This window comes from Gadus morhua, chromosome 7 (assembly GCF_902167405.1).
Source record: "Gadus morhua chromosome 7, gadMor3.0, whole genome shotgun sequence".
Taxonomy (NCBI): Eukaryota; Metazoa; Chordata; class Actinopteri; order Gadiformes; family Gadidae; genus Gadus; species Gadus morhua.
Genome location: NC_044054.1, coordinates 3,721,115 through 3,733,415, shown reverse-complemented (window position 1 = coordinate 3,733,415; position 12,301 = coordinate 3,721,115). Strand labels below are relative to the sequence as shown.

At 50.8% G+C, this 12,301-nt stretch overlaps 1 protein-coding gene across 1 annotated transcript in view; it reads left to right on the top strand.

Annotated features, from left to right (window-relative positions):
• Positions 1-12,301, top strand: part of LOC115547884 (fibroblast growth factor 14) — a 25,007-nt gene continuing 12,706 nt past the window's right edge. Inside the window, exon 1 of the mRNA XM_030362391.1 lies at positions 1-799. Coding sequence (XP_030218251.1) covers positions 577-799 — 223 coding nt within the window. The 5' untranslated portion in view covers positions 1-576. The remainder of the gene's footprint in view (positions 800-12,301) is intronic.

The following is a 12,301-nucleotide window of genomic DNA, read 5'->3' as shown; positions in this document are numbered from 1 at the left end:
CACACACACACACATCCAGACCAGACTCCAGGGGTCCACGTCCCTTTAGCGGTACTCTGGAGGACTGCAGACGGGACTCTTTCATTGTTTTTTTCCCCCTGATTAAGTTCGGAAAGCCATACGATAGAAACCAAAAGGAAGGGAAACACTGTTGAGAACGAGTGCGAGTGCGTGTGTCCAGACTCCTCTCCGCTGTTCTGTCCGCGCGCCTCTTATCTCTACCGATGGTGCCGATGGGGAACTGCGTCTTCCGCGCGCCGGCACGTTTCCGTTCCGATCGTTTCTCCGCAACCGGCTTCGTCTCGTGCGCTAAGTCGCGCCATGGCGACGCGAACGGACACAGGGCCCACGGGAAGACGCGCGCGGTGACATTTGAGGCGCGCGGGGCGGACAGGTAACACGCGTCATGTAACGGCGACACGTCATCACAGCGCGAGGAGGAGCGGCAGTCTGAGCCGTGGTAACGGTGGACTGTTTTTGGCGCGTGGACCCAGACCACGGACTCTAATTGAAGGGGTCTCTCTGGGTGGGGGCGGCGGGTGGTGCCGGCGGAGGTGGAGGTGGTGGAGTTGAGACATGGCGGCGGCGATCGCCAGCGGGCTGATCCGACAGAAGCGGCAGGCGCGCGAGCAGAACGCGCACCGCCCTGCGCCCAACCGGCGGCGGAAGAGTCCGGCCGCCAGGAAGAGCGGCGCGCTGTGCGGCGGGAGCGGCGGGGGCGGCGGCAGCGGCAGCCTGGCGGAAATCTTCTCCAAGGTGCGCATCTTCGGGCGGAAGAAGCGGCGGCTGCGGAGACAAGGTGTGTGTTGGGCGCGCGGCGACGCGGCGGGCGAAAGGCGCGCGTATCGCGTAGACAAGCGCATGCACGCGCACACACGCACACACAAAGGCGAACGCAGGTAGGCACACACTTTTTGGTGTTGGACGTGCACACGCGTCAACAACACATAATTGTGTGTGTGTACGTCTGTTAATGTATGTGTGTGTGTGTCTGTTTATGTATGTGTGTGTATGTGTCTGTTTATGAATGTGTGTGCGTGCTTGTGTAATTGTGTGTGTGTCTACTCTATCTTCTTCTCCCCATCTCGCCTCCTCCCTCCACTCAATATGCCTCTCAACACCTCCTCTCCTACCTGATCCTCCTCCTGCTCTCTCTCTCTCTCTCTGTCTTTCTCTCTCTCTCTCTCTCTCTCTCTCTCTCTCTCTCTCTCTCTCTCCGTCTCTCTCTGTCTCTCTCTCTCTCTCTCTCTCTCTCTCTCTCTCTCTCTCTCTCTCTCTCTCTCTCTCTCTCTCTCTCTCTCTCTCTCTGTCTCTGTCTGATTCTCTCTCTCTCTCTCATATCCACTCTCACCTCTCGTTCCATCTCCTCTCTTCTGGCCCGCCAAGGTCTGGAGGAACAACAGACACGCACACACACACACACACACCACACAGACAGACAGAGAGACACACACATACACACAGTGCGTCTGTGTCTATCTGTGTGTGTGGGGGGGGGAGGGGGGGAACACCCTTCCCAGCCACATGACTTCCTAACACCCGTTAGGAAGTCATGTGGCTGTTGCCATGGCAACGATGGGAAAGTGGGATTCTCCCTGGTAACAGATGGGAGACTACCGGGAATGCCACTAGATAATCCGGGACAAACCAGGTCCACCGGGTAGACCACCGGTGATCAGAGACGATGAATGGATCATGATGGGACGGAGGGTGACCTCTGACGCAGGCTGACCTATGAGGCTTCGCTCAGGAGGTCTTGCGGGTCGGCTGGTAACCTGCGGGCGCCGGTTCGATCCCCGGCTCCTCCTAGCTGAGTGTGGAGGTGTCCCTGAGCGAGACGCCTCACCCTGACTGCTCCTGACGAGCTGTCTGTCGCCCTGAGGGGGCGTGTGAATGGGTGAATGGGTGAATGGGTGAATTAACTGTTTTGAGTCGCTTAAGATAAATGTGTCTGCTAAAAGCCCTGAAAGAGGTCAAGGTAGGGTGAGGCTGACCCTGACAAGTTAGGGTCAGGGTCACAAAGATTCAAGTTAGGGTTAGGGTCACAAAGATTCTATGAGGTAGAAGTGGGGTGACCTATCTGAAATCTTATGACACACACAACCAGGCATTGATACACACAACCAGGCATGGATACACACAACCAGTCATTGATACACACAACCAGGCATCGATACACACAACCAGGCATTGATACACACAACCAGGCATTTCGTTCGTCTCGTTCTAACTGTCGCCGCAGGAGGATCCGTGTGTGTGTGTGTGTGTGTGTGCGTGTGTGTCTTTGTGGTATACCGTGGGGGGACAGCTCTGTCTGGACATGTTTCAGCTCAGGTCAGACGTCACCTCGGTTCATCGCGGTCCGCTGGGACGAGATCTGGAGGAGAACGGCAGAACCCATGTCCCAGCTCAGAGGAGGAGGAGGAGGAGAGAGAGGAGAGGGAGGAGGAGGAGAGAGGAGGAGGAGGAGGGGGAGGAGAGGAGGAGGGGGGGAGAGGAGGAGGAGAGAGGAGGGGGAGGAGGAGGAGAGAGAGGAGGAGGAGGAGGAGAGACACTAGGGAGGAGGAGGAAGAGGAGAGACACTAAGGAGGAGGAGGAGAAGAACTATGCAACTTTTTTTGCTTAATTGACCTTAATATAACAGGTTAAGAGTCATTGTGATGGTTCTTTTACACTTTATGGGTCGATTGGTCGCTGTTTCGGCTCCTCCTAGCGCATCTTGGGGGAAAAAGGGAACATGCAAGTTCCTGCCGGCGACCCGCCGCCCACTCTCGCGGGAGTCTCTGCACCGAATTGCTTTACGGCACTACAGACCCACAAACACGGAACCGGCTCGATATAAACCATGATATAAGCACAAGTAGCGAAGTGATTGTTACATTCATCATGGATCAGCCGACTAAAAAGAGACAGAGAAACCCAATGTCGGAGAAACAGAAGAAGAGAAAAGGGAGACTGACCGACAGAGAGGCCAGACACGGGTAAACCTTGGGCGACCTTCTCAGGAATAGCGTGAACTGAAAGAAAGAAAAGACTGCAAATCGGATTCCGACCTGCCATGGCCGTGTTGCTCTTGAAACTGTAAGTACCCTTGGGTGAACTTTGCCCCCTTAGTATTGTTGCTCGTTGATGTTGATAGTCTCTGAAAAATGTCTTTGCTCAACCGTTTGTTGGGAGCCCTGTATGTTTCTAGCTTGCTTGCTTGCTGGGGTGTTCACGCACTCGCTACCAAACACGTTTGTTTTCTATGGAGCCAGTTTCCTGCCATAATTCAAACCTGAAAAAAAAAGTTTCAAAGGCTTGTAAGTCTGGGTTTGAAAGCTCAACACCTTGTAAAAAAGGTTTTGCAACACTGAAAAAAGAGATTATAACCTGAAAAAAATTCAAACAAAAATCAAGCATCTGTAAACATGATTTTGTGTTATATTTTATCTTCATCATTTTCACCAACGCATTTTCAAAGTCCAAACAATTTCACCAGCGCATTTGCAGAGTTTCAAATCTGCCACCTTTCTAACAGTGTATTTCATTGTTTCCCGGTTTTGAAACCTTGTAAATGGGATTCTGAAAACAGGTGTTCATACATTGAGAAATAAGTTTTGAAAGGTTGTATATTTAGTTTTAATAACATGTAAAGGTGTACGTTTACGCCATTGCAACGTATTTTTTCAGAACTGACTTTTCAGCATTGACTTTTCAGAGATTTGACCACACAGGCGCAAGCTTTGAGTCACGTGAATATTGGCAGTGTTCTGTCGCGCATATGTTCTGAAACTTCTGACAGTCAAGTCTGAAGAAAACAAAAACGTTCCTGGGGGCGGGACCATTTAGCTTTAAACCTATTGGTTGCTCTCGGCTGACGTACATTCCAATCACATTCTTGTCATCGGCAGAGCGCTGTCAATCACGCACAGCCCGGTGAACGGCACGTGTACATCCTTCGTCCCTCCCTTATCCCAATGCGGGTGTTGGCGGATGGGGGAGTCTGGGTGGTGGACTGCGACGGCATGATAGTTGTCTGACCCCTTGGAATGTACTGACTTACATTCCAATCACATTCTTTTCATCGGCAGAGCACTGTCAATCACGCACAGCCCGGTGAACGGCACATGTGATTGGAATGTACGTCAGCCGAGAGCAACCAATAGGTTTAGAGCTAAATGGTCCCGCCCCCAGGAACGTTTTTTTTTTCTTCAGATTTGACTGTCAGGAGTTTCAAAACGAGTGCGCGACCGAAAACTGCCAATATTCACGTGACTCAAAGCTTGCGCCTGTGTGGTCAAATCTCTAAAAAGTCAGTGCTGAAAAGTCAGTTCTGAAGAAATACGTATATTCAACCTTTCAAAACGTATTTCTCAATGTATGAACACCTGTTTGCAGAATCCCATTTACAAGGTTTCAAAACCGTGAAAAAATGAAATACACTGTTAAAACAGTGCCAGATTTGAAACTGCAAATGCACTGGTGAAATTGTTTGAACTTTGAAAATGTGTTGGTGAAAATGATGAAGAAGATAAAATAGAACACAAAATCATGTTTGCAGATGTTTGTAATAATCTCTTTTTTCAGTGTTGCAAAACCTTTTTTACAAGGTGTTGAGTTTTCAAACCCAGACTTACAAGCCTTTGAAACTTTTTTTTTCAGGTTTGAATTATGGCAGGAAACTGGCTCCATTGTTTTCATGGTTGTTTTGCTGTTCGTCTGGCTCGTCCCCCAGATACAGGCTAAATCCCCGAATCCAGGTTCTTCTTTATTTAGATCACTAGACTGCTATTTAATTGCCTCTGATTATTCTAAGAGTGTATATCCTACATCATGTGATATGTCCGGCTGGCCATATAATGCCGTACCCTGCACGAGAGCTGCTAGTTAGAACATATTCGTCGGTAGCAGAACTGTTAAGGCCTAAGCACACCGGCTTCGGCGCGTCAAAAAGTCTGCCCCCATTATTCCGGATGTACTAGCCCACACCGGCGCCGAATAAACGCGCGGCAGCGTTCCGCGCCGCGCCGCCCAACTAGTCTTCGAAGCCAATGTTCTATTCCCTAGCGTCGCCGCCCCTGAAAAAGCGCTTTTTAAAAGCTGGTTTGTACATCCCGGGTCCCGTAGGCACCTCCATATCTACTCCTCACCACTGGATGTTGCCCTCTTTCGTTTGTGAGAAACAATTACGAGAATGGACGATGAGAGACTAGTCGTCGAGGTGGAAAAATATGTCGAATTGTATTACCAAAGTTCCCCTCATTACAAAGACAACTCCAAAAAGGACATTGCCTGGCGAGCCAAAGCTCTGGAGATTGGCTCTTCAGGTGGAAATCAACAATGGTGGACTAAGTACCCAAAGCATTAACCATAATGGGAAATAGACGAAATCAAGTCACATATAATCACACCATGTAGAAACCAGATTACTTGTAATATATATTTTTATTTAAGGCAAGGCAACTTCATTTATATAGAATTTTCATGCATGAAGCAGACTCAAAGTGCTTCACATAGAAACACTCATACAATAAAATCAATAAGTAAAAGAAAACACAGGCAAAGCTCAAAAATGCATTGTCATGTATTAACTGTCTCTCTGGTATCAGATCATGCATTAACTGTCTCTCTGGATTTAAGGAAAAATAACATTAAGTGTCTCGAGCCCTCAAATAAAATACACTGGCTACTGAATCCAGCACAGCAATAACATCACTGTATTTATCCCGAGGGATAAAAAAAAAGTATATATATATGCAAAAGAGTATACCCGTCACGACACAGAACGGGAATCAATAGCAGATCAAAAAGGGTTTATTTCCATACAGTCCAGCGGGCAAATCAGATTCCAGGTACAGGCAGGGTTCGTAAACGGGCAGGCAGGCAGACAGATACTGACGGACAGCTACAGGCAAGAGATCCAAAAACTGATAGGCAGAAGGCTTAATCCAAACAGGCAGGGTTCAAAACCGGGAAGAACAGAAACTATAGTCTCTCTTTAAAGAGCTTCACGCTAGTCGCACTCACGTGGCAGTCGGGTAGCAAACAGTACCTAACGTGACGATCTGACAAAGTGAGCAGAAAGGGCAGCGTTTAAATACTCCACCAATCAATGCAAAATGAGGGACAGGTGGACAGAGAAAATGGAGGGCAGAAACAAAACGGCAGGAAGTCGCCCAAATAAGGACACGGGTGTCACCCCGGACACATGACCAACACATGGCTCCAAACATAAACAAAGTCCAGAATTATCACACTCCAACAGGTAGGGGGAGACAAAAACAACAGTCCATGCGAGAATCCTGACAGTACCCCCTCCTCTACCAACGCCTCCTGGCGTTGACCGTGGTAGGAGCAGGATGCTGACGGTGAAAGTCTTTGATGAGCGAGGGGTCAACAATGTTCCGGGCAGGGACCCAGCTCCTCTCCTCGGGGCCGTAGCCCTCCCAGTCCACCAGGTACTGGTGGCCCCGACCCCGACGGCGGACGTCGAGCAGGCGGCGAACTGTGTAAACCTCAGACCCATCAACGAGTCTGGGGGGTGGTGGGGGTTTGGGGCCGGAGATGGAACCCGGACGGCAACACCGGAAGGGCTTGACACGGGACACATGGAAGGTGGGGTGGATGCGGCGGAGGGCAGGAGGGAGGTTCAAGCGAACCGCAGAGGGATTGACCACCTGGGAGATGGTGTAGGGGCCGATGAAGCGTGGATTCAATTTTGGGGAAGTCACCTTCAGAGGAAGGTCACGCGTGGACAGCCACACCCGCTGCCCCTGGGTGTAGTGGGGAGCCTTGATGCGGCGACGGTCTGCCTGACTCCTCATTCTGGTCTGCGAGCGAAGAATGGCAGCCCGGGTCCGCCTCCACGTTCTGCGACAGCGTCGGATGAATGTCTGTGCTGAGGGAACCCCAACCTCCTCCTCCTGGGTCGGGAACAATGGAGGCTGGTAGCCGAGGCAGCACTGGAACGGTGACAGACCAGTTGACGCAGATGGCAAGGAGTTCATGGAGTACTCCACCCATGGCAGCTGAAGGCTCCAGGCTGTAGGGTCCTGTGACGTCAGGCACCGCAACGCTGTCTCCATCTGCTGGTTGGCTCGCTCCGACTGGCCATTTGACTGGGGATGAAAGCCTGAGGACAGACTGACCTTAGCACCGAGAAGGTTGCAAAAGGCACGCCAAAAATTAGAGGTGAACTGGGGACCTCTGTCTGAGACCACATCCACTGGGAGCCCGTGTAGCCTGAAGACATGCTGCACGAGTAAGTCCGCTGTCTCCTTGGCAGAGGGTAATTTGGGTAAGGGGACCAAGTGCACAGATTTGGAAAAGCGATCAACGATAGTGAGGATTGTAGTGTTACCGTGAGAAGGTGGCAAACCAGTGACAAAGTCCAGGGCAATGTGGGACCAGGGTCTCCTGGGTACTGGTAGGGGTTGCAGAAAGCCAGCAGGTGGTTGGTTTGATGGCTTATTCTGGGCACATACAGAACAGGCTTCCACAAACTCACGCACACTCCGCTCCATAGCAGGCCACCAGAAGCGTTGCTTGATTAACGCAGTGGTACGTCTGACACCCGGGTGACAGGCCAGTTTGGATGAGTGACCCCATTGCAGGACCTGGGAGCGGACAGATTGTGGTACAAAAAGACAGTTAGGAGGGCAAGCGCTGGGGCCGGACTCACCAGACAGGGCTGTGCGGACAATGGTCTCAATATCCCATCTAGCAGCTCCTATGAGGCACTGTGGGGACAGGACGGTGCTAGGTGCAGGAGCAGGATCCGAATCTGGGAACTGACGAGACAGGGCATCCGGTTTACCATTCTTGGATCCTGGTCGGAAGGACAGACAAAAGTCAAAACGGGTGAAAAACAGAGACCAACGAGATTGCCTGGGATTTAAGCGTTTAGCCGAACGTAGATACTCCAGATTCTTATGATCCGTCCAAACTAAAAATGGCTCCTTAGCTCCCTCCAGCCAATGACGCCACTCCTTTAGGGCCAATTTTACTGCCAATAGCTCTCTGTCGCCAATGTCATAATTGCGCTCAGTGGGAGTGAGTTTGTGGGAGTAGAATGCGCAGGGGTGGATCTTCTGATCTGCCCCAGACTTCTGAGAAAGAATAGCCCCCACCCCAACATCTGAGGCATCCACCTCAACGATAAACTGACGGTCAGGGTCGGGTTGGCTCAAGATTGGGGCCGATGTGAAACGACTCTTCAGGTCGTTGAACGCTGCTTCGGCAGCTGGTGACCAAGTGAACTTCACCCTGGAGGAGGTTAGAGCGGTTAGGGGAGCAGCCACAGAACCGTAGTTGCGGATGAACCGCCGGTAGAAGTTATCAAATCCCAGGAATCTTTGTAGTTCCCGCCTAGATGTTGGACGCTCCCAGTCGGCGACTGCTTTTACCTTCGGACCATCCATCTGGACCCCTCCAGCTGTGATGACATACCCCAGGAAGGAAACAGTCTCTTTGTGAAATTCACATTTCTCCGCTTTAACGAACAGTTGGTTCTCCAAAAGGCGCTGCAGGACACTACGGACATGTTGGGAGTGCTGGGAAACCGACGGAGAAAAAATTAAAATGTCATCTAGGTAAACAAAAACAAACTTGTTAAGCATATCCCTCAGGACATCATTAATCATACCCTGGAACACAGCTGGGCAGTTGGTGAGACCAAAAGGCATGACTAAATACTCATAGTGACCTGAAGGAGTATTAAATGCAGTCTTCCATTCATCCCCCTCCCTTACTCGGACCAGATGGTAAGCACTGCGGAGATCCAACTTGCTGAAAATCTTGGCCCCCTGCAACAACTCAAAAGCTGAGGACATCAAAGGCAGAGGGTAGCGGTTCTTCACAGTGATGTTGTTTAGGCCCCTATAGTCTATACAAGGACGCAGGATGCCGTCCTTCTTCCCTACGAAGAAAAACCCGGCACCAGCAGGCGAGGAAGAGGGGCGGATAATACCGGCAGCTAGTGATTCACAGATGTATTTGTTCATAGCTGCGGTTTCGGGAGAAGACAAGGAATAGAGACGGCCCCTAGGAGGTGACGTACTAGGTAGAAGCTCGATGGCCAGGTCATAGGGTCGGTGCGGTGGCAGGGAGGTTGCACGGGCTTTACTGAACACAGCCTTGAGATCCAGGTACTCAGGTGGTACTTCAGACAGATCATGGGATCATCTGTGGCTGGTGAGACTGCAGGCGGGGGGGTAAGGGCATTCTTAAGACAGTTATTCAGACAGAATGTGCTCCAGCCTAGGATGGTGTTATTAGCCCAATCAATGTGTGGATTGTGCTTTACCAGCCAGGGCCGGCCGAGGACGATGGGAGCAGTTGGTGAGTCTAACGTATGGAACACTAGGTTCTCTTGATGATTGCCAGAAATGAGTAGACTCACCGGGGGCGTGACATGGGTTATCTGGGAGAACCTTGCTCCGGTTAGTGCTCTTGCCTCCAGAGGCGTCTTCAGCTGGGCTGGGACGAGGTGTAGCTCAGAGACCAGGGAGGTGTCCATGAAATTGCCATCAGCTCCCGAGTCAATAAGTGCAGACACGAGGTGGGAATGAGCTCCTGTAATGAGCGTGGCAGGGACAAGGGTACGGATGGTAGAAGAGGGATGAAGAGGAGTGATGCTCACCAGTAATCCCCCTTCTACGGGTGAGCGTTGCCTTTTGCCGGGCATTGGGCGGAGTAATGGCCCGGTTTACCACAATACATGCAAGAATTGGTGTCCCTTCTTCTCTGTCTCTCGGCTGGGGACAGATGGGTACAGTCCACTTGCATGGGCTCTGGTAGGCTGGGGTAAGCTGGCGCTGGCAGGAACGGGAGAGGGGCCTCCGAGGCGGGTGACCGCGGAGGAGGGCGGAACTCTCGCTCCCCGGCGCGCTGCTTCAGGCGTTTGTCCACTCGGATGGCAAGCTCAACGAGGTCATCAAAGGTGGAAGGCAGCTCACGGGTGGCGACCTCATCCTTGATGGCCTCAGAGAGTCCATAGAGGAAGGCATCATACTGGGCATCTGGATTCCATCCACTGGTGGTGGCGAGGGTGCGGAAGTCTATTGCATAGTCAGAAGCAGACCTCTTGCCTTGACGGATCTGCAACATCACTCGGGCGGCCTCTCTCCCGTGCACCGAGCGATCAAAGACCTTCTTCATCTCACCTATGAATGCCTGATAGCTGAGACAGACTGGGGAGTTGGAGTCCCAAGCCGCAGTTCCCCACTCTCTTGCATGGCCCGCCAAGAGGGTAATGACATAAGCAACCCGGGACTGATCCGACGGAAAGGTGGCGGGCTGCAGCTGGAACACCAGCGAACATTGTGAAAGGAACGATCTGCAGGTTCCAGGTTCCCCGGCATAAAGTGCAGGAGCTGGCAGATGGGGCTCTCGGAACAGGTTACCAGATGGACTGGGTGGGTCGGGCGGTGTCGGCAGTTGAGGCTGGGGTGGCCGCACCAGGGCCAGTTGGACCTGCTGCAGCTGGGCCGCCAAGTCTGTGATGCTGGTTGCGATGGCCCCCAGAGAATCTTCAACTGTCTGAAACTGGGCTTGATGTCGACCGAGAAGCGCTCCTTGCCTCTCCTGCACAGCCTTCACCTGATCCAGATCTGCTGATTCCAGCTTGGTCAGATCGTACTGTCACGACACAGAACGGGAATCAATAGCAGATCAAAAAGGGTTTATTTCCATACAGTCCAGCGGGCAAATCAGATTCCAGGTACAGGCAGGGTTCGTAAACGGGCAGGCAGGCAGACAGATACTGACGGACAGCTACAGGCAAGAGATCCAAAAACTGATAGGCAGAAGGCTTAATCCAAACAGGCAGGGTTCAAAACCGGGAAGAACAGAAACTATAGTCTCTCTTTAAAGAGCTTCACGCTAGTCGCACTCACGTGGCAGTCGGGTAGCAAACAGTACCTAACGTGACGATCTGACAAAGTGAGCAGAAAGGGCAGCGTTTAAATACTCCACCAATCAATGCAAAATGAGGGACAGGTGGACAGAGAAAATGGAGGGCACAAACAAAAAGGCAGGAAGTCGCCCAAATAAGGACATGGGTGTCACCCCGGTCACATGACCAACACATGGCTCCAAACATAAACAAAGTCCAGAATTATCACACTCCAAAAGGTAGGGGGAGACAAAAACAACAGTCCATGCGAGAATCCTGACAATACCAGAGAGGGATAATAACTAGATTATAGGTCATCATGACTAGGCTACTCCATACGGTTCTGCCATTGTACACTTCCTAGTGGCAAATTGAAATATTGGCCAGGATCTGCACGGAGCTCCTGGACCAGATTGTGGCATACCCCCTGTTCTTGTCTCCATTCATTGATGGGGTGCACCCAAACCCTTCGTCTTCTCCTTGCCCGCCTACGGCGCAGCAGAAGAAGGGCAACCACCCTCTGTCTGGCAACAATTGTTCTGTTGAAATAAAAAAAACTCAATAAAATGTAAAATAGCTTGTGTTCAATTAAAATGGATAACTACTGGCTGCATACATGTAAATGTCTGGCTATGTTAAGGCTATATAGATGGATAGATAGATAGCTACTTTATTGGTCCCAATGGGGACCAATAAAGCCATCCAGTAGCTCAATACAATAAATACACACAATAACAATTGGGAAAACAAAAGGTGACTGCACTATATACTAAAAAGGCTTAATAGAAGGTCCTGCAGTTATTGAGATTGTTGACGCAGTAGATGAATAATTGCAAAATATAAAATAAATAAGGAATGACAGTAAATAAAACGATAAAGTGCCCTACAAACTAAGTTGGTAGATCTGCTGCTTGAAAACATACTTTCACTGCGCAGATTATACATTTTTCAAATTATTCAGCCAAAAAGATGGAAAATAAATGAACTAGAATACAATTGGCTACTCACCCATTGCGTTTCGTCTCTTTGTTGCGGTTGATTGACAGGTGACTTCCTGATTTTATACTGCAGCGCGACCGTCGCGCCACTTCCAGTTGGTGCTAGGGGCGGCTTTTGACGCGCGTGAAATGCGCGCCGCTGCGCTTCGGCGCCGGTGTGTTTAGGCCTTCACGATACGTGAACCTCCATTATAGCTTTAGCCATGTTTTACCTTTGGTGTAGTTCCCCGCTTGTAAACATGTTTGTATCGTAACAGTTCTGCTTTGTATTTTTTCTTAGTTACAAGCGTTGGCAAACAGCATTGTTATGAGGCATGAGGCTTGATGACCCAAGACGGCTCGGCCTGTCTGCGCCGGTGCAGCCACCACCCACACCCGAACTTGTGCGGGTACAAGTGTCACGAGGAAATCCAGAGAACCCACAAGA